The sequence below is a fragment of the Plutella xylostella genome, chromosome 22 (assembly GCF_932276165.1).
Source record: "Plutella xylostella chromosome 22, ilPluXylo3.1, whole genome shotgun sequence".
In the NCBI taxonomy this organism is placed as follows: Eukaryota; Metazoa; Arthropoda; class Insecta; order Lepidoptera; family Plutellidae; genus Plutella; species Plutella xylostella.
In genome coordinates, this window is record NC_064002.1 from 12060405 (window position 1) to 12082267 (window position 21863).

A 21863-nucleotide genomic window follows, 5' to 3' on the forward strand; every position below is an offset into this window, starting at 1 on the left:
ATTAGTATATAGATCCTTATTATTTGCTATGTTACACAATTTAAAAGACCGACGTCTTTTGGTGGGCGGTATGGTTTGAAGTTTTTTATTAGTTGAATGCATCTTAGTGTATTAGTTCCTGTAACCGCCACTAGATGTCACTATCCCCTTTTCTACATCGCGGTATTAAGAGTTTTTTGGTTTTCCTTATAAGATTATTGTGGATCTATAATAAAGTTTAGTTTTCCGTGGCCAACCTCGTTTTAATTCTTACCAGGTAGATATAATTATTTAATCGTCAGCAGTACTTTTTTTAAGGTATTTTATCCATGTCCACAGGTGTAGCGGTGGCGGCTAGCGTGTTCACCCTGGCCGCTATGTCAGTCGACCGCTGGCTATCCATCTCGCCCGCCCAGCAAGTGAGACCCCCGGGCCGGAAGCAGGCGGTCCTGCTGCTAGCTCTGCTGTGGATGGCCGCGCTGCTCATCTTCATACCGCTGCTGATGGTCGCGTCTGTTCAGACGGAGCAGGTGCCGATTATTGCGCTCAATGGCGGGCACTCGTCGGTGAGTCATTGTTGTACACTCATGAGCAATGAAACTGTTCCAGTGACAGCATAATTAATTAATGCTAAACTGAATAAATCCGTCTGCAATATTGAAGTTCATTTAACAGCACACCAGAATAATAACAAATAAAAATGTAAATTTATGAATAGAAATTTTAAATTAAATGTACCTAAGAAAAAAATGGGCCATTCGGTGTTGTAAGTGGATCTTCTTCATTGCTCGCGAGTGGGCAACTTGCAATATATTTTTTGTTGTTGCTCTCGTTGCAAAGTTAGCATAGATTGGCTTTACACGGCCATTGATGTCAGCCAGCTTTTAACTGCCGAGCAGAGAGGACCAACACTTTCACATTCATAGTCTATATTTCTTTTTTCCCAAAAGCCTGCCAATGCCAATGCAACTTTTATGCTTCATTATTTTGGTCGATTTTCATCAAACTGACAAAGATCCTCAGCTCTTGTCACTCTTTAAATCGACAAACGAACGGTTCGGCGATTTAGAAAGTGACCCCATGGAGAAGAACTTTAGCATTCTTTCAACGATGGAATTTGAACTTCGAGTCACGGTAACAAGTTTTATTTTTCCATGTTCATCGAGGTAGGTATTTTGTCTATTTTATAATGTTAAAAAAGGAACATGCAAAAATTCAACTTGTTACAATGACTATGTTTGTTAGAATAGATATAATAGATCAACCCTAACATCTTTAAGCCTCTCTTTGACATGTCATCATAGATTTTTCTTTTTTTCAGATAGTCCGTATGAGAGAGGTCCACTTTTGTACTGAAACGTGGGAGGGACCTGAAAGTAGGAAACAGTTCGGGATTTTCAGTTTCAGCATGGTGTATGCTATTCCTGGTAAGTGCAAATTAAGTAAATTATGGCTTTTCTTCACATACATTTTAATTAATCAGCCTCTAAAAAGTATTTTAATTATATTTCGGTGTAGCCAGCTCACTTTCCTTCACCTTTAAAAGTTTTCATGTGAAAATTTTGGCGTAAAAACCTGCCTGTATTATGTTAATCCAGGGTGTCAGCTTTCAGCAAGCAAAATATGTTAAGTAGTTTTTACATGATAGAGTAACTGTTCGTTACCCATACTTACAAACATTGATGTTTATTATATTTGTAGGGTTTTATTTACCCGCTTCGCCTCCTCTTGATAGGGTTTACAGAGGAATTCCAAGTAAACAGATTAACTCGGCCAGGCAGCAACAAGACTACCTATTTGAAGGTAAACTATTTCTCAGCTTATTATTAAGTAAGCTACCTAAGTACCATTATATCAGGCCGGTGACTTTACTATCAAACTTTATAATTACGCTGAAGGTCGATACAGCTAAATACATTTAATTTAGGCACTGGTATTTTACCAATTATGTACAGAGTACATAATCTCGTATTCTTCTTCTACTCGGAAAAAAAAGACCAACGAATTCATATTTTTCTATACTTTGTCACACAAATTTAATCATTAGCCAGTCAGATTAGGGTCAGTCACTTATATATAGTGCCGTAACCGCATAACCAGGGAGTAGTGGTTGACTTTTGACACATCTGTCATGAATTTAATATGGAGATGACGTTTAATTTATAAATCAATCCCTGTCGGTTAGATAACCGACTATAGAGAAATTGGCACTAAGCTAATCAATCGCTAATCAGGTGTGATACGGATAAGTGGTTTACTATTTTCCTTCTACTCTAATCACATTAGCTAGTTAACTTTAGCCATTAATTAAATTTAATTTCCTAATTGATTGGAAACCCCGGGGTTTATCACCACCCCGTGCGCCCGAGAGCCAATCACGACTTGCACTTACTAATTTACGAGGAGCGTCGCTGCTTGTGTGTTTCCATTATACAGGCTATTAGATGGTTAGGATAAGCCTTTAAAAATACATTATTTATTTTATTCCTTATAGCTTAATTGTAAAATACTTATTAATTTATCTACGTTCTGAGGAAATATGTGAGCGACTAGGACAACAAAAAAAAACATTTGGTTACAATATAGGTACTGTTGAACATTCACTCCAAAAATACACAACTTTATAGGATCTTCAAAACTGTATATGAAATTCATGAAAATTAATTTTTGCTCCCATGGTAAAAAAAACGAGACCAACGTAGTTTCGTGTAAAAGCAAATACAGAAATTTTGAAAAAATAAAGTTTACCATCATATACTTACCATACCTCTTTTGCATCATCCTGAACATACCTAGAGTAGAGACAGACAGTTGGTAAACAGTATAAATAACCTCTTATCCTGTATTGAACGCGTAATCCTTATTCGAACCTCACGGCATGTGTTTCACGTCTCTGTAACAAGCTCGACAGAAGTAGGCATTCGATTAAAATATTGAAATTGGATTTTTATCAGCCGGCTGAATCTTTATTTGTATATCGGTGTGAAACAAATATATCTTACTTGTTCAGGTTGACACATAACAAAACAAAATTGGAATTTTTATGAAATTCCCTGATTTTGGATTACGGTTACCCAGAGGATAGGTTTTTTTCCATTCATGGAAAGAGAAGGAGTGACTCTGCACCCTATAATAATATTTAGGTCGCTACAAAATGTCATTATTTGTGTATCTATTTGTTATTTATTTAGAAATGCCTTGCAATTTACCAAAATACCTACACTAGGAGTCCGAGCCCTGATTTATTTGATTATTGTTTATTTTTCCTGATAAGTCGATTAATGTAGTCATTTTTCCGCTACCCTTTAAAAAAGTTAGAGGTTCTCTTGTATCAAAGGAACCTTCACATTGCGCTCACAACTACTGTACAGTGTATTCCACACATTCCATTAAGGATCGAGATTGAAACGGTTGGTTACCTCATATTTCCTCGTCACCGACTATAATCAAGACCTTACTATGCATAATATTAATCTTAGCCAATCTAAGATCAGAAGCAGCGCACCGCGTTCGATATTAGTTGTCAGTCAACCTTCAGTCACCCCACACCCACATCTCCTCGGAGAGGGCAATTTGTCCAGAATTACCGCGGCTGTAAAAACGATTCCTTTTATCTTACGAGATTCGCCAGAAGTGTTATCTGGGGATGTACCAGCGTCGGATTGGCTACAGAATCCCACTTGTAAAGATCCTTTTACAAGTACAGGTTTAGTATTTACTAAGAAGTGGATTGTCAGACTCGGCTACGCGAGTGCTCTCTTAATTGAATTACTAATCAAGTAGGATACGATACAATGGTAGCAATTATACCTCTAGAATAATCTAACCAGTGCTAGTGATTGTCGCTGACACACTATGAAGAAGATAATAGTAATCTCAGTCACACTGTCACCAATTAAAATACTGTCCAATTAATTATGGAGGTAATTGAACGATTTTAATACAAACTAGATGGAATTTCAGTGCAAAAGAAACGTCTCGACTAATAACATCCCTTTTTTACAACTGAGATTTTTGATCAGTTCGATTGGAAGATTTGTAACTTTATTTATATTGGTATAATAATGGTTGCAAGTAGTAAATACAATTTTAGAACGGTTTGACAGTAACCAAAATGCGGTCATTTATTGCTTTGTTTTTCTATGTGACACACTATCCTGTTCGTATATCGTTAATCTAAGATGTAATTAATATGTTAGCTCCCGGTCCTAGTTTCAATTCCCTCTAGAATTAAACGCATTATACTCGTAATCACTAAGATTATTTATCTGTTGCGAGCTGTTGTGAAGGAATCCCGACCCGACGAATATATAAATAAATTATGAACATAATCGCTCAAAAGTTTTTCAAATTTTAGCGTAACTTTTAAGTTCGACATAAGCTTTAAATTTATTTTTTAAATTAAAATTGATTAATTTTTCAGTATTCGATTTTGATTTAGTAGATAAATTTATTTCACCCTACCTTTTACACAAGTTATTAAAATACGCCATTGGTTCTAGGAATCAATTTCGGTGTTGGCACAATATATTACTATCCCCGTTGATCGATCACGCCGCCCGTGCCTCGCATGAAGAAGTAGGCTGTGCCAAACAACCACGGCGTATGCGTAGTACTTACCGTACAGAATTGTGAGTAAGCCCGGATTAAAATAATACACTCATGGTTCCACTCAGAAAAGCACCACATTACTCCTAAACGGGAAAGGCTAGCTTAATGACATCTTCTTTAAAATTTAGGCCTGGGTCTCCTATTTTATGCTATATGCGGCGTCCGACTTTGACGTAAACGTTTCTATCAATGTCCTACGGCCTACCTACGGCGTCTACGCGCCAACGTCGGCGTGTGAGGGAGACCGCATCAGTACATTTCTATAGTGAGCATCGTGAAGCGGCCTACGGCGTGACGCTGGACGCGACCTACGACCTAAATAGGAGACCCGGGCCTTAAATACATTTAACAGAGCATCAGGATATTACCAACTAAAAAGGGTAATAGTTTGTCAAAATTTAAAATTAAATCTTTGAAAAAATTGGGGTCGTTTGGTGTCGGAATTTTGTGAGTGGGTATTTTATTGCCCGTAAGTGTATTACCTACCTATGTTTTTCATTTAGTAACAATTTATTGTCGGTAGTTATCGGGTATTTTTTTTACAAAAACAACTGGTATTCGGGATTATAATAACTAACTGGAAGATAAACATTATTTTCTTCCGGTAAATATTGTAGGTGATAAGGAGCTTCTTTCTCCAATAGTTATAGATAGATTTTTATTTAAGTACCTACCTATAATTTTGTTCGGACTGTATCGCGAATTCATGATAGAGTTGCACCAATCAGTGAATCAATCAAGAGCAATAGATGAAATCTTGATTTAAAGGTTTTTAATGTTCTCTTAGAGGCAATGTTGCGTCGGTTTTGCGTTCTCAACATTAACACAATCATAACTTCTCTTCAAAAGCGTTTTAACCAAATCGTGTTCAGTTTGGCTACTGGCAAACTGTTTCACGATTATTACAGAATCAGACACACACAGCCTGTCAGCACTCATAAAATAACCAGCTGGTATTTATGATGTAATTGTAAGAAATTAAAAATAAATATTCCAATAAAAATATGCTTTCTCTGAAAAATGCTAAAAAGTTAATTATGAATATGAAATCCAAATAATTTAAGAAAAAAAAATGCGTATTTCCGAGAATCCGATTATTGATTGCAAAATCATGACAGGGTGATGGAAAAGTTTCGCTATTCATTTTTGTAAAAAGAGCATGACTGTAGCTTCATGCGTGTATTTACAAACATTTTCCATTCAAAGTTTAACCTCAATATTATTATTGTTTCATTATAATATTAGGTCCTTACATATGAAATTGGCGTTTTGTCGTACTGGCCACTTTGATCTCAAATATTACCTTTATGGTTGGGAATTCCAAATTCAAATTCATACAGCTATTTACTCATGCATTTGTGTTTCAAACCCCTTAATTCATTTGTTTTTTCTTCTTTTGTTTTTTTCTTTGTGTCACTCTGTTTACAAAATGGAAAACTTGAAATATCGCGTTATTTAGGAGTATGAGTTCCACCGTGGCACCAGTGCTGCAGAAACGGCTCGAAGGATTAATGATGTGTATGGTGACGGTGTCGCAAAAGAAAACACAGTGCGTTTTTGGTTCCAACGTTTTCGTTCTGGAAATTTCGACCCGCAGAACAAGCCTCGTGGACGGCCGGAGACCAAAGTTGATAATGAAGAATTGAAGGCTATTGTGGAAGCGGATCCATCGCAAACCACGTCCGAGTTAGCTGCAGGCTCCGGTGTTAGTGATAAAACTATTCTAATCCACTTGAAGCAAATTGGGAAGGTGAAAAAGCTTGAAAGGTGGGTACCTCATGAATTGAGTGAAGCAAACCGACAAACGCGCGTCGACTGCTGCGTTACGTTACTCAACCGGCACAATAATGAAGGAATTTTAAATCGAATCATTACCTGTGATGAAAAGTGGATCCTCTACAATAATCGGAAGCGCTCATCGCAATGGCTGAACCCTGGCGAACCAGCCAAATCCTGCCCTAAGCGAAAATTGCCTAAAAAAAAGTTGCTTGTAAGTGTTTGGTGGACTAGTGCCGGTGTCGTTCACTACAGCTTTCTTAAATCTGGCCAGACGATTACGGCAGATATCTATTGTCAGCAACTGCAAACCATGATGGAAAAGCTAGCTGATAAACAACCGAGGCTGGTCAATCGCTCTAGGCCACTGCTGCTTCAGGACAACGCTAGACCACACACTGCACAACAGACGGCTACCAAATTAGAGGAGCTTCAATTAGAATGTCTTAGACATCCACCGTACTCTCCGGACCTTGCTCCAACAGATTACCATTTTTTTCGCAATTTGGATAACTACTTGCAAGGAAAAAAATTCAACTCCGATGGGGCAGTCCAAACCGCCTTCAAAGATTTTATTGATTCCCGCCCGAATGGTTTTTTTAGTAAGGGGATCAATGAACTACCTATGAGATGGCAAAAGTGCATACATAGCAATGGTACATACTTTGATTAATTTAATATATTTCATTTAAAAAAAAAAGACTTTATGTTCCTCCTATAGAAAACGCCAATTTCATATGTAAGGACCTAATAAATTGCTAAAAAGTTAGGTACTTTATCTTTACAAAAAACGCCCTCACAATGATTGATAAAGATAACGTAGGTAGGCAGTTAGATGAAAATATTGATGATAATCTGACATTACACAGTATGATTTTTATACACTATGACAGTATGCTTTATATCACTCGGACAGAATATAATAATTTAATAATATACAGCTAGCTGATTCTGAGTTCGGTTCAGCTTATTTCTCGTAAAAGAGTAACAAACATTCAAACAAACTTTCAGTTTTATAATTTCAGTAGGAATAATGATAAGCTATATTCACTGGTTGTTGATACAATAATCGGTCTTTCACCCTCCTAGAGTTTATCCGATTAACTAAGTACTATCTGTTCGGAAAGGATGATCCCATAAAATATTTTCTAGGAATAGGTAAATAATTGTGTACTTCGATAATGTGTAGCATGTTCACTGATTGAGTATGGCGTGTGACTGAGTATTCCAAATAATTACTTTACGATAACACGTGCAAGCCGACGTCCGGACATTGACCATCTATCCTGGTAATTAATCTGGCATTACAGCGATCAATTGCTCGTTTGAATCCAAAAAAAAATATCCCGCAGAGTACACTCTTTGTGGTGTTATAATTGAGTTTACTTAAACGGCAATAATGTGGTGTTGTCCAACGCTAAGGCAGTTAAAACATTCATGGACATTATTAGATAGTATTTACGTTCAAAATCAGAAAAAACTAATAGGTACTTTATTTCAATTTTTTTTTCTCCTGCCTATTCTTACCAAAATGATAGAATATATTATTATTTTTAATATTATTTGATATTAAAAAAGAATTGAAAGTGTTGAAAGCAATTATTGGTCTATTACTTATAGGATGGGCGTTTCCAGACACGCAGAAAGTAGGTACGTGAAGAATACCGAAGACAGAGTGTGCTGTGTGTGTGTGTGTGTGTGTGTGTGTGTGTGTGTGTGTGTCTGTGTGTATGTGTGTGTGTATGTCAGGTAATGGTGGCTCCTTGGCATGGGCTGGCCCTGAGTCTAACAGCGCAATTTAAACATAAAATATAAACTGAAAAGCCTTCAGCGCAATTTATGTATATAAATAGAAACTAAAAGCATTTTTCATTGCGCATGGAATTTCAAGGAAGACCTCGGCGTTTCTCTCAGAAGCTATCCCTGAAATCATTGAAACCCTAAAATTTCAAATGTGCCTCCTCCATAGTTCTCGGAAAGGAGCTAGGACTATGTATTCTTTGTATAGTCCATTGAGTTATATGATATCACTTTGTTGCCCGTCTGTCCAACTGTGCGACTGTCCGCCTGTCTGTCATGATCCTATATCAAAAACGCGTACAATTTGAAGTTGAACTTTAAACCATGTATGGTTCATTGAGGCTGTGAAGATATAAAGTAATCAAGTCGCTATACGTTAGTAAAAATACCTGTCTGCACTATATTTTATCTTCATAATAATATCAAATTTGATTGTGAAATTTTATTTTATAATTTCCTAAGGACTTCATTAACTTAATTAAGTAATCTGTAAATTAATTTCAAATTCAAACATCAATGTTCCACAAAAACCTATAGAAAAATTAACAAAACTCAGCATTTTTGTTATATTTTGCTCTTGAATTCTGAAAGAACGTGGTTTTGCCACTGATTTAAAATGTTTTTACTGTTGCTGTATACAATAAAATACAATACACGAGGAGAAAAAGATCTAAAACAACCGTTTGCTTAGAACACACACACACACACACACACACGCACTCACGCCTTGTACTAATGTACTCCCTTGCGGGGTAGGCAGAGGTGCATTGCTGCACCCACTTTTCGCCAGAGTGTTATGTTAGTCCCAATGTAATAGGGGGCGGGCCTATTGCCATTTTACGGGCACATCCAAGACCCGAGAACAAATATCTGTGTTTAAACAAATATTTGCCCCAGCCGGGAATCGAACCCGGGACCATCGGCTCAGTAGTCAGGGTCACTAACCACTACGCCATTCGGTCGTCAGTTAGTTTGCTTAGAAGTATTACTCGTATTACATTAATACATTACTTCTTTTTCCTGAAAACTGACATAGCTGTGTCAGTGTAGTAAAAGGTTTTCCGGTGAAAATGATTTTCACTTCTATTCCCTTCTAAGGATTTCCACAAACCAGTTACACACAAGGAAAACCAAATGCATCAACAACGATTTCCAGAAAGCTCTCTAAAAGGTTTTCGTCGTTTATTAAATTAAATATTTAACACAAATAAATATTATTCCTTGAGAATTACAATATTTAGACATACCTACACAATAGGTACCTAAGTACATCATATATTTTGTCACAAATTACGCCATTCCTACATTATTTAATTTTATGTACCGGCATTACCATGCACAGTATATTTCCTCGTGCTACGAGGCTCGTAGCATTTCGTAGCGCCTGCTACGGCGCAGCGCCGCGTAGCAATTACACCATCAATAAAAAACTGACAATTAACCCACATACGGTCAGCTTCATAATAGGCAGTTTGTGAGTTTGACAAGGTACAAAAGTGTACAACTACTTATGCAGCTGACTGTACCATCACATGTAGCTTCTTTGTAAACGGGTGAACTGATTACGATGCTTTTCCTTCACGTAATGTGATTTGAAACTGATTGTTACCTATATTTATCTTACCCAAATATATTTGTTACAGGTACTGTAACTATACTATCCTACATATTGATGGGCCGAACACTGTGCTCCGTGCGGCCGCCCTTCGACATGGATGAAGGGAATCTTAGTATGCAACAGGTAAGGTTCATTTTACAATGTAACACAACGTAACTCACAGTTCGCTACTCACACCTTTATTATACTGTTTCATGTCCCTCCTTAGGTAGATCGATTTTTTCGAAAATTAATAGTACCAGACATCAGACAGCCATGTCAAAAATAATTTTTACCTTTAAGTTATTCTATTTATTTAGATAAACTGGGCTGAGAATGTCTGCTATAACTCTAAAGCCCCATCCATACGCTTGCTGTTTGTCACAAACACGGCAAACAGCAAACAAAGTCGCAAACACCAACCACAATCACCGAACACAAACAGCCATCCATATGCTCGGCGAACGCTCATAACATTCCGAACCGGCAAACACGGCGGACGACGAGCTATTAGTTACTTTCGGGTTGACATATTTTTATTATATAAATTAAAGCAAGAGAAAGAAAAAAGGAAAATAAGAAGAAAGCAAAGACGATGGTGGGATAATAATAATAAAAAAAACTGACTTCTTTTTAATTATTATTTTATTTTATAGTTTTTAGTTTAATCAAAAGTAAGATGCAAATGATACCAAAAAGTCCTACTAATCAATACGAATCATTCAAGCCTAAACACGAGGTAGTTGCTATATACCGTTGAGGAGTTCCCTTGACTGCCTTCCGTTTCCATCATCAGATCAGCTCAAGGTCACCATCATATTTTTTTGTTATAAGAACTATATTTATGTTTTTAATTTCATTACAATCGGTTAATATGTGTCCAAAATGGAAAGTCATACCCTGTTTTTACCCCTTTACCCACCCTTAGGGGTGAGATAAAATTCTAAAAAAAACATGGGACCACCTGGGAGCTCAACCCAATACAAAAAAAAAATAAATTCAAAATCGGTTCATAAACGGCGGAGTAATCGGTGAACATACATAAAAAAAAATGCGCGCCAACGAAAAAGTGTAGCAAGTTGATACGTCCGCCTCCCACAATGCTAGCGCGCATACTGATCGCTGCCAGACGTGTGGATACGTAGCGAACTGTTTGCCGAACATCCTTTGATCTGGCAAGAAAAACCGACACCGATGCCGAACACTGGCGAACACAAACACAAACAGGCAAACAACGACAAACACCCATCCACACGTCAGTGTTTGCTGTTTGCTGTTTGCCATTGTTCGCCGAGCGTGTGGATGGGGTATAACAGGATTAATAGACATACAGAATTTGTCCGATTCACTATGGTATAAAAAGAAGAAATTACTATGTCAAAAGTGAAGTTGAGAAAATAAAACAGCAAAATAAGTAAAACGTGTTTCAATATAACAAATCCAATTTATTTAGGAAATTAAGACCACGAAATACAACAAACATAATGGTCCTTACGACCGGATTAATCAATTTACACTAAATAAATTGGAAAAGTGCACTAGTGACAGTTGGCAAATTTCAGTGTGAAAAATGGCATTACTGAACAAAGAACAAAGTGAATACTTAGATACATTGAATCAAACGGCTCATATAATACAAAGAGAACTAGTCAACTTTAAAAAATGCCCGAAACAAAGACTAACGGAAGGGTACATAACAACAAGGTTAAGAAATAATGAACAGTACTGGGGTACATACAAAGAAGCATTTCAGAATCTCACAAAGTGCACGCCGCGGGAGGACAGGAAAGACATCGAGTACTTTGTGAACGAAGAATACTTCAAGATTCAGGACATATACCTTGATTTACAAGCAGACCTTACCGATTGTCTCACACAACCGTCACTACCGCAACCAACAAATGAAACAACTACAACTACAGCAGCACAGGTACCACATAGTCCAATGTCCTTTGCCACACTACCGAAAATACAACTTCCTACATTTTCCGGTAAATATGAAGATTGGCCTACATACCAAGACCTATTCACAGCACTTGTTCACAATACATCACTGAGCGATGTACAAAAACTACATTACCTGAAAACAAGTGTCGCCGGAGAGGCGGAGATGTTGCTACGCCACATACAAATAACAGATAGCAACTATACACAGGCATGGGAAATACTAAAAGGGCGCTTCGGAAACAAAAAGATGATTGCGAATTCTATACTGAAACGATTATTTAGCCAAAAGAAAGTAACCAACCAGTCAGCAAGTCAGATAAAAACACTGTTGGATACTACGACTGAATGCCTAAACAGCCTAAATAATCTAAAGATAGCTACTGATTCCTGGGACCCAATCATAGTGTTCTTAGTATCTCAGAAGATGGACGTCGAGTCACTGAAAAGCTGGGAGGAACACTCACATAACGAAGACTCAGACAAGACGGCTACGTGGAGAGATCTGCAAAAATTTCTTGAGACAAAGTTTAGAACACTCGAATTAATTACTTCAGAGCCATCGTCTGTGAGGGAAAGACCCCAGACACACAAATCTTTCCACACCATGGCTGAAGAAAGTGAAGAAGATACATGTCAAATTGCACATGCAAAGGTAAACTCAAAGTCATGTGTGTATTGCAACGGAGACCACTACATGTACCATTGTAAAGAATTTGCAAAACAAACAGTTGAGCATAGACAAGAATTTGTGAAGAAAAACAATCTATGTTTCAACTGTCTAATACCAAGTCACAATGTATATCAATGCAAACAAAGAACAACATGTCGCATCTGTCATAAGAAACATCACTCCTTGTTACACCGAGCGAGAGAAACAACCATACAACCAGAACCTACAATCACAACCGCACACTTCTCCAATCAACAACCAAGTACTCAAGTGCTATTAGCGACAGCCCAAGTTCAAATGGAATCAGAGGATGGTGCGGTACATACGTTGCGAGCACTAATAGATCAAGGCTCTGAGGCATCATTTGTATCTGCGAGAGTTGTTGATTTATTGAGGCTAAGAAAAACAGACATCAACGGTGTAGCGTCGGGAGTCGGAGAAGGTACTAAAATTCCTCTGAAACATTTGGTCGAGATGAAAATAAGGTCAAGTTACACAAACAAAGTTGTAAATGTGACAGCTTACGTTCTGAAAACAATATCCACTAAATTACCGTCGAAAGATATCATAATGAATTGGCAAATACTACAAACATTAAAATTGGCTGACCCTACTTACAATACACCGGGAAAAATTGATATATTACTCGGAGCAGAAGTCTTCTGTAAAATAATAGAAGAAGGACTAATAAAACTGCCAGATGGAGTAGTGGCTCAGAAAACAATGTTGGGATGGATACTTTCCGGTCAGAGAGAAGGTACAGAGGAAATAATGAAACATAATGTGACAACCCTACATATCACAAGACAAGTGGTAGAAGACAATGATATGTTACGGAAGTTCTGGGAAATAGAGACAGATATATACAAAAAGAGGAAGCTTATGACAAAAGAAGAAGTAATGTGTGAAAATATTTACAAAGATAGTACTACAAGAGATGAAACAGGAAGATACATAGTACATTTACCACTGAAACAAAGTATAGAAAAAACAGTAAAGTTATGTGGAGATACCAAGCAGCAAGCTATAGCTAGATTCAAGCAGTTGGAGAGAAAATTCAAAAGAAATGACAAATTGAAAACTGAATACACAAAGGTCATACACGAATACTTAGAGATGGGTCATATGAACGAGTCAAAAACACCAGACAATGAACTGACAGTGTATTTACCACACCATGCAGTTGTTCGCGAAGACAGAGAGACAACTAAAGTTAGAGTAGTATTTGATGCATCGGCAAAGGGTTCAAATGGTCACTCACTGAACGACGCAATGATGATTGGGCCTGCACTGCAACCTGATCTGCGGAGCCTAATAACTAAATGGCGCACGCATAAAATCTGCATTGTCGGTGACATAACAAAGATGTATAGAATGGTTAAAATGACTGAAGAACATACAGACCTGCAACGAATTGTCTGGAGAGATGACCCTAGTGATGACATAAAAAGCTACAACCTCACAACTGTCACATTTGGTACAGCTGCAGCTCCATATCTAGCTGTACGAACACTAAATCAAGTAGCTGATGATGAAGCCCATAGATTTCCAGAAACTGCTCCATTGATAAAACACTCATTCTATATGGATGATCTCATGACGGGAGCTGAAGATGTAGAGAAAGCTAAAAAGATATGTACAGAAATCGGAACAATACTTAAAGGTGGAGGATTTGAGATGCAAAAGTGGTCGAGCAATTCAGAAGAAGTTTTGAACCATATACAAGGAGAAGACACAATCAGAGTGATAAAACAAGATGCGATTATAAAGATACTCGGATTGACATGGGACAGGAAAGATGACAAATTCAAAGCCACTGTTAATTTACCAGAACTGAGACATCCTGTAACAAAGAGAGCAATTCTTTCAGACGTAGGACGCCTCTTCGATCCATTTGGTTGGCTGTCACCAGTCATAATAATAGCAAAGATGCTGATACAAAAACTATGGAAATGTGAATTGGATTGGGATACTGAATTACCCAACCATTTAATCGAAGAATGGAAAACATACAGACAAGAGATTATACATCTGCAGAATGCAACTGTACCTAGATGGGTGAATTCTACACTAGCAAATAGAGAAAAGGCAGAAATACACGGGTTTGCAGATGCATCCACTCAAGCATATGCTGCTGTTACATACCTGCGAGTAGTGAAAGAAGACGAGATTCATGTAACTATGATCGCAGCACGGACGAAGGTTGCACCGTTAAAACAATTGTCGATTCCCAAGTTAGAGCTTTCTGCAGCAGCACTATTGACAGAACTTATAGAAGATATAGTGGAGCCATTGAATATACCGAAAGAGAGAGTCTTTGCCTGGACGGACTCAACTGTAGTACTAGCATGGCTACAGTCAGATTCACATAATTGGCGAACCTTTGTAGCAAACAGAATATCAGACATCACTCGTGTAGTCGACGGTGGCCATTGGCATCATGTTCAGTCTGCCGAAAACCCCGCAGATATCGCTTCGAGAGGCATTAAAGCCAGCGAGGTAGCTGCATGTAAGATCTGGTGGACTGGGCCTGATTGGTTAAAGCAAGACACAATACAATTTGACAAAAGTGAGATTCCAACCACAGACTTAGAATTGAAGGTTTCGTGTCATACAACTTCAGTGGAAGAAAAACCTATCTGGGAGAGATTCTCTTCAATTTCAAGGATGAAAAGAGTATTAGCTTATTGTAGAAGAATGTTAAAGAATACTGAGACAGAACCAAGAAAGAATTATATAGAAGTTTCTGAAATGGATAAAATTTTAAGCGAAAGCATAAAATATTATCAAAACTTGGTTTATGCAAGAGAAATAGAAGAGATAAAAAGGGACGGAAGAGTGAAGAAAAGAAGTTCACTTATAAGCCTATCACCCTACTTAGATGAAAAGGGCATTCTGAGAGTGGGAGGGCGATTACAAAATGCTGAGATAGCTGAAGAAACAAAACACCCAATAATTATCCCAAGTAGTCAACACATCACAAAGTTATTGATACAAGAAGCACACATGAAAACTCTTCATGGCGGCATTCAAGCAATGATGGCTTATATAAGAACTAACTACTGGGTGATTGGTCTAAAGTCAGGTGTTCGAAGATGCATACACAACTGCAAGACGTGTATTATAGACAAAGCTAAAGGCAAGAATCAGTTCATGGGTCAGTTACCAGCCGCGAGAGTCAATCAACACAGAGCGTTTAAACACAGTGGGGTCGATTACGCCGGGCCTGTGTTAATGAGAACATCCAAGGGGTGCGGACAACGTGCATACAAGGGATACATCTGCTTATTCGTATGCATGTCTACTCGGGCAATTCACCTTGAAGCAGTGACAGATCTTACCGCACAAGCCTTCATTGCAGCATTCAGGAGATTCGTGGCACGCAGGGGACATTGTGCGCATTTATGGAGTGACAATGGAACAAACTTTGTCGGAGCCGCCAGAGAGTTAAAAGAACTCTTTAACGAAAACAAGAGCGCTATGACCAAAGAAGTGGCAGAACTGCTAGCCAACGACGGCACGACATGGCACTTTATACCCCCTAGAATGCCAACATGTGGCGGATTATGGGAAGCAGGTGTACAATCAGCGAAAAGACACTTGACCAGGGTAAATAAAGATACCAAACTTACATATGAAGAGATGTCTACCCTGTTAACACAGATTGAGGCATGCCTTAATTCGCGACCGATCTGTCAGATAGACAACACTACAGAAACGCCGCTAACACCGGGACATTTCTTAGTGGGAGAACCTCTAATAGGTGTACCTGGTCCAGACTACCAAACTAAGAAGATCGGATTGTTAACAAGATGGCAACTCATTCAACGAATGACAAGTGATTTCTGGTGTAGATGGCGAACAGAGTATCTCAACACTCTGCAACAGAGATTTAAGTGGCAAGTAGCAGTTCCATCACCAGAGATAGGCGATTTGGTAGTCGTCAAGAATGAAGACATGCCCCCGACTAAATGGTTACTGGGTCGAATCAAGTATCTTCACCCAGGAGAAGATAAGATAGTTAGAGTAGTGACGGTACAGTGCAAAGGAAACAATGAATTGAAGAGACCTTTGTACAAGATAATACCACTGCCGAAACAACCTGAGGCCGAGTAAGTCATGGTGGGCGGCATGCAAGTATAATTGAAAGGAAGGAGAAACTACAAAATTTTATGCAGTCCATTGCTATTTATAAGCTATATTAAGTTAGTTAAGTATATTTGTTTAGTTAATTTTATCTTAAAAACGATGTTTTTGGTGGGCGGTATGTCCGATTCACTATGGTATAAAAAGAAGAAATTACTATGTCAAAAGTGAAGTTGAGAAAATAAAACAGCAAAATAAGTAAAACGTGTTTCAATATAACAAATCCAATTTATTTAGGAAATTAAGACCACGAAATACAACAAACAGAATTTATTATGTATAATCACCAATTTATTAATCAAATACCTACTGAAATCAGATACCTTATTTAACATATTTATTTATACTTTAGTCATAACATTTAATTAATTTAAATTTTTTCATTACAATCATCATCAGTTAATTTGTGAATTTGTAAGAATACCGGTCAAAATTTATATCACGATTAATCAATATGCATGTTGATCATGAGCATGAAAAACAATCGCCTTTACTTTACTTAACTTCAGTCTTTACTTTATTAAACTCTTTACTTTACTCAAGTCTTTACGTAACTTAAATCTTTACTTTACAAAAATCTTTACTTTACTTAAGTCTTCACTTTACTTAAGTCTTCACTTTACTTAAGTCTTCACTTTACTTAAGTCTTCACTTTACTTAAGTCTATACTCTACTTAAGTGTACTTAATTCTAGGGTCTCAGAATAATGAAGGAGCGCAAGCGTGTGGCGTGGATCCTGCTGCTGCTGGCGGTGCTGTTCGCGGCGTGCTGGCTGCCCTACAACATCATGCAGCTACTGCTCGATATAAACCCCAGTTACACGAAGCATTTGAGCACTTTCCTGCCGTACGCTTTGTATTTAGGTTAGTTGAAAGCTGTTTGGAAGGTGATAGGTCGTAGAAGACATACCACAAAAAAATTTTAAACTAATTATTTATAATGCGACGCTAGTCACTGACGCCCTAGATGGGTACTTGCCCTCTGAACACTAGGTCCGACTGCTTAGTCCGCCTGAGTAGTAGTAACCAAATCCTTTCTAACTTAGTAATCTAGAGCCTTTGATAAACTCGTTTTCACTTCTTTAGTAATAAATAAATCAGTATAAGTTTCAAGAATAGTTCGAGAATGTGAAAACCATCATTATAGATCTAACAGGCCAATTCTCAGCGGGTGGATCATAAAGTCCATAAAATGACATAGAAATTTTAGCGACGCGTCGCGAAACTCGGGACGCTACAGAGTCATAATATTATATCTTATTATAAATTAAAGGTATATCGTTATTGTATTTGAAATAACTTTAAAAATAAAAACTTTCCCAGATTTTGTTGTTACAGACAGCACAGAAAGTTTTGTTTTTGTAAAGTTTCAACTAATTTATATCTTGCATTATATTTTTTTCATAAATATTAATGAATTAGAATTTTTTTAGAACAAAATATTTTTAGCTCCCTCTAATGTACGTAGGTAGATGAAATTTAATATTATTATGTGTGTTTCAAGGTATATTTCTTCATTAAAACATGAAAGACAATGGCTATTGTTTGCGACATTACGATGTACGTATTATACTTTGTACTTTACGAATAATGCTTATTTTGCAAGTGATAACTAAATTTCATACCAGTAATATTTTGAATTATTAAAACAGGGTTGGCAATGGTAGGTATTTTATAATTTATCATATTAAACACAATTAATAGTTCTGCATAAGTATACATAAGTATACAAATACACAATAGGTTTTATTACAAATTTTGGGTTTAAAATAATAGTTCGGTATAATGAAAAAATAATATTTTAAATGGAACAATAATTCTACTTTATACTGGTGCACTGTCGCCGTGATTAGTAACTCTGTTGCCCGAACGTCCCGGGATCGATCTCGACCGGGATAGATATTGGTTTAAATAAATATTTGATCCCGATCTAGGATGCTTAATAAAATTGCCATGATCTCAACGCCTGTCAGTGTACCTGAAACTTAGAGTAACCTGAAAACATTAAAATTATTTATTTTAACTACCAACATTTTTCAGAAATGGAGTTTAATTTAAAACAACGCATTTAAAGCTTGGTTTGGCACTTAAAATTACGTAAAGTCAATGAGGACAGGAAAATTAAGAAGCTTATTAAATTGAATTTCCATTAGGGTCTCGCTAATCTGACAGGAAAAAAGCAGATCGTTAGCGCACCATCAAGGCTTCCGGATATCACACACACATTACCCATATAGCCATGCAAACTATTCAATTAAAACTTAGTATCCACGAAAGAAACCTCCATAAGTGACATATCACCTGTTCCTTACGCGCTCCGCCCCGTGCTAGAGTCGGGGCAGCGTCGCGGTGGCGTCGCATCGACTTGAAGGCGCAGGGAATTATGTCTCATCTACTATGTCAAGTTCTCACCTCGCTTGCATCTCATCCGCGCCGACGCCGCCTCGACTCCGCCTCGACTCTCGTGCAGTGAGCGGAGACATGCGTCCGGCACACGCTGGGCAGTCCACGACTGATGCTAGCTGACTGGCCAATTCTTTCACTACGGTCACAAACCTAGTCTAGTTGTTATATTTCTCGAAACGATAAACATAACTATAAAACAGGTATAAAATGTAAGTTTTATTTATAAACGTATTAATATGTTTTCTTTTATTTTCAGGTCATGCAAATTCTGCAATCAATCCAATAGTCTATTGTTTAATGACTAGAAATTTCCAAAGATCCGCCAAAAAAATACTTTGCGGTAAAGGCGTTTGCAAACAGACCACGTTTACGGTAAATATAATTATATTATAATTATGTACGAACTAACCTTTTCCCTATATATTTTATTCCTAGAGAGTGTCTCATAACTTAACGTAATCCCTAGGAGGTGAGCCTAGAATGACGATTTGTAACACCTCCTAACGGGATTACGTTAACTTATTGGACAACCTATATAAATTCAACAAAGGATAGGTACTTTCCTTTCAATCTTGCACCGGGTTATTTGTACAAAAGGTCTTTACTCAGTGGAAAACATAAATAAGAATATACATGTATACCTAATAAAGAACATAGGTACAGAATTTCAAAATAAAACTACGGTACCTACTAAATGCTGGTTCATACGGCAGATGCGGCCTATTGATAGGTGCAATGAAAATGAAAAGTGCTGGACAATTTGACTGCTGCGGCAGAATTGCAGTAGTTTTCCAATACCTAAATGTTTCTTTCTTTCTTTATTTATATAGCTGCAACAATGTTAAATTTACTGCACCATCTGTCCTTTCCACTGTTTATAAAGATCTTAAGTATATAATTTTCATTGCAACTATGTACGGTGGCCTGCGCCTAAAAGTATACAGGCGGAGTTTTTAAAATAGCGATTTCAAGCTCACATGCTGCTCAAGCACATCCACATAAACACCACTGCTACACATATCACACACAACACGTCCCCGGATTTATAACAGATGTAGCTGATCCCTTCATCATCAGGGATGAAGGGATCAGCTACATCTCATTGATTCAGCTATTTTAAAAACTCCGCCTGTATACTTTTAGGCGCAGGCCACCGTACTCTTGCCAAAAATAATTGTTCAGTAGTGTCGCTACGTGAGTAGTGTTTAATCTTTATTCAATTCGAAATCAAAATTAAAGGGATACGGTTTTTTAAGAAATAAATAATACAACTCACTATTGGTAATGTAATACCCATGTTTCTTAATTCAGTTTTATTTTTGTTTAACTTATTTAATCAATACAGCTAAAAACTTGCTTTCCCATTAGAATTAATGCCGAAACTATTTGTGCTGGAATGCAATCGAAACATACCCACTTGTTATGTTTGTAAACTTCAAAAACTATTTATGTATCTACAATCAAAATCGTAACTGAATTCATTGCTTTGTTTTGTATTGTTTATTAACAATTGTTTATTATTTTTAGTGGCGCTGTAATCAAAAGCCCGAGGGGTCGTCAAGCGACTATGACCTCTATCACGAACCACACAAGAGATGCTATTTGCAGGTTTTCGCTTTTTTAATTATCTCAAATAGGACTGAATTTTTCAACTGTCAGAACTGAGAGTGCAGAGAATGTTTTATACATTGAAAATTTTTTTTTTCTCTGCTCCATAAATAACTTTCAACTGACATTTAAAAAATCTGCAGTACCTAGGTAAAAATAGTTGTTAAACATCACATTTCTGGTAATATTTTAACAAAAAGCTAATCAAATCTACGAAAAACTCATGCCTTACAAAGTTTGCTTTTGGAATGCATTCATAACTGTCCATTGATGAAACTAACTATAATACTTAACCAACTACCAAATTATTTGACTCCCTATCTAACTCCATTCCCGCACCAACAGATGGCGACACTGCGCCACAACGGGCACACGCACACACACAAGCCGCAGCCCGGCGCACACACACGCACGCAGCTGTCACACGTCACTCGCTCGTCGCGCCGCACCGCGCCCGCGCATGCGCTCTCCGCCGACATGTTGCACCGGCACGGCCACATCGACTACAGATATTGAAGTGAACGCACGCGCCGAGAGCGGTTTCTAAGTTTGGCGACGAGTTTTGTAATATAATGTAATTACAGTGCGATGTTTTGGACACTGTAGAGAAGTGTTCGGTTTTAAGTGATATACGCGGGACGTTATAGATTACAGTGTGAATACATTTCAGTGGAATATGTTTAAGTTCCTTACTTCAAGAGTAGGGTAGGGATACAGTGTTTTATGATTTTCAGCTGCTTTCATAGTTAAAAAAAAATTAAAGACTATTAAATTTAAATAATAATATATTTTTGTATTTAGTTGGTTTAACACCAAGGTATTATTTTTAAAGAAAATATCTCCCAATTTTTGTTAACACTGAACATTGTACAATGATGTACCTATATTTTTTTTAGATACACAATTAAATTACAAATACCTTGTAAATACCTACTTAGCGTAAAAAAAAACAACGAATAATTGTAAAATTTGTATATAAATTGATTTATTAATGAAATGTACTGATTCAGATACAATCATGAAAAGCGCGAGTTGTTGTAAATAAATATAATACATTGATATCCATTGCAAATTGCTTTTTATTATCCCTTTGACAATTTTATATATAACCTACGAGATTTAAGAATCGAAGATGTTTTGTTAGAGATAAGTGCAGTTACAGACGGAGAGGAGATAATTTTTAAACAACCAATAGAATTTCTTCAACCAATAGATTTTTTTCTTTAGAGCGGTGGTGGCTTAATGGATAAGGCCTCGTCCTCTCAATCGAGAGGCCTTGGGTTCAAACCCTGGCCTGTATCAATGAATTCTTTCAATTGTATTT

At 37.2% G+C, this 21863-nt stretch overlaps 1 protein-coding gene across 1 annotated transcript in view; it reads left to right on the forward strand.

Moving 5' to 3' along the window:
- LOC119694923 (neuropeptide FF receptor 2) overlaps positions 1–21291 on the forward strand; it is a 58857-nt gene extending 37566 nt beyond the window's left edge. The window contains exons 3-9 of the mRNA XM_038122516.2: positions 319–545; positions 1301–1406; positions 9810–9907; positions 17221–17389; positions 19188–19303; positions 20459–20539; positions 20885–21291. Of these exons, the coding sequence (XP_037978444.2) occupies positions 319–545; positions 1301–1406; positions 9810–9907; positions 17221–17389; positions 19188–19303; positions 20459–20539; positions 20885–21055 (968 nt within the window). The 3' untranslated portion in view covers positions 21056–21291. The remainder of the gene's footprint in view (positions 1–318; positions 546–1300; positions 1407–9809; positions 9908–17220; positions 17390–19187; positions 19304–20458; positions 20540–20884) is intronic.
- Positions 21292–21863: the final 572 nt, after the last annotated feature.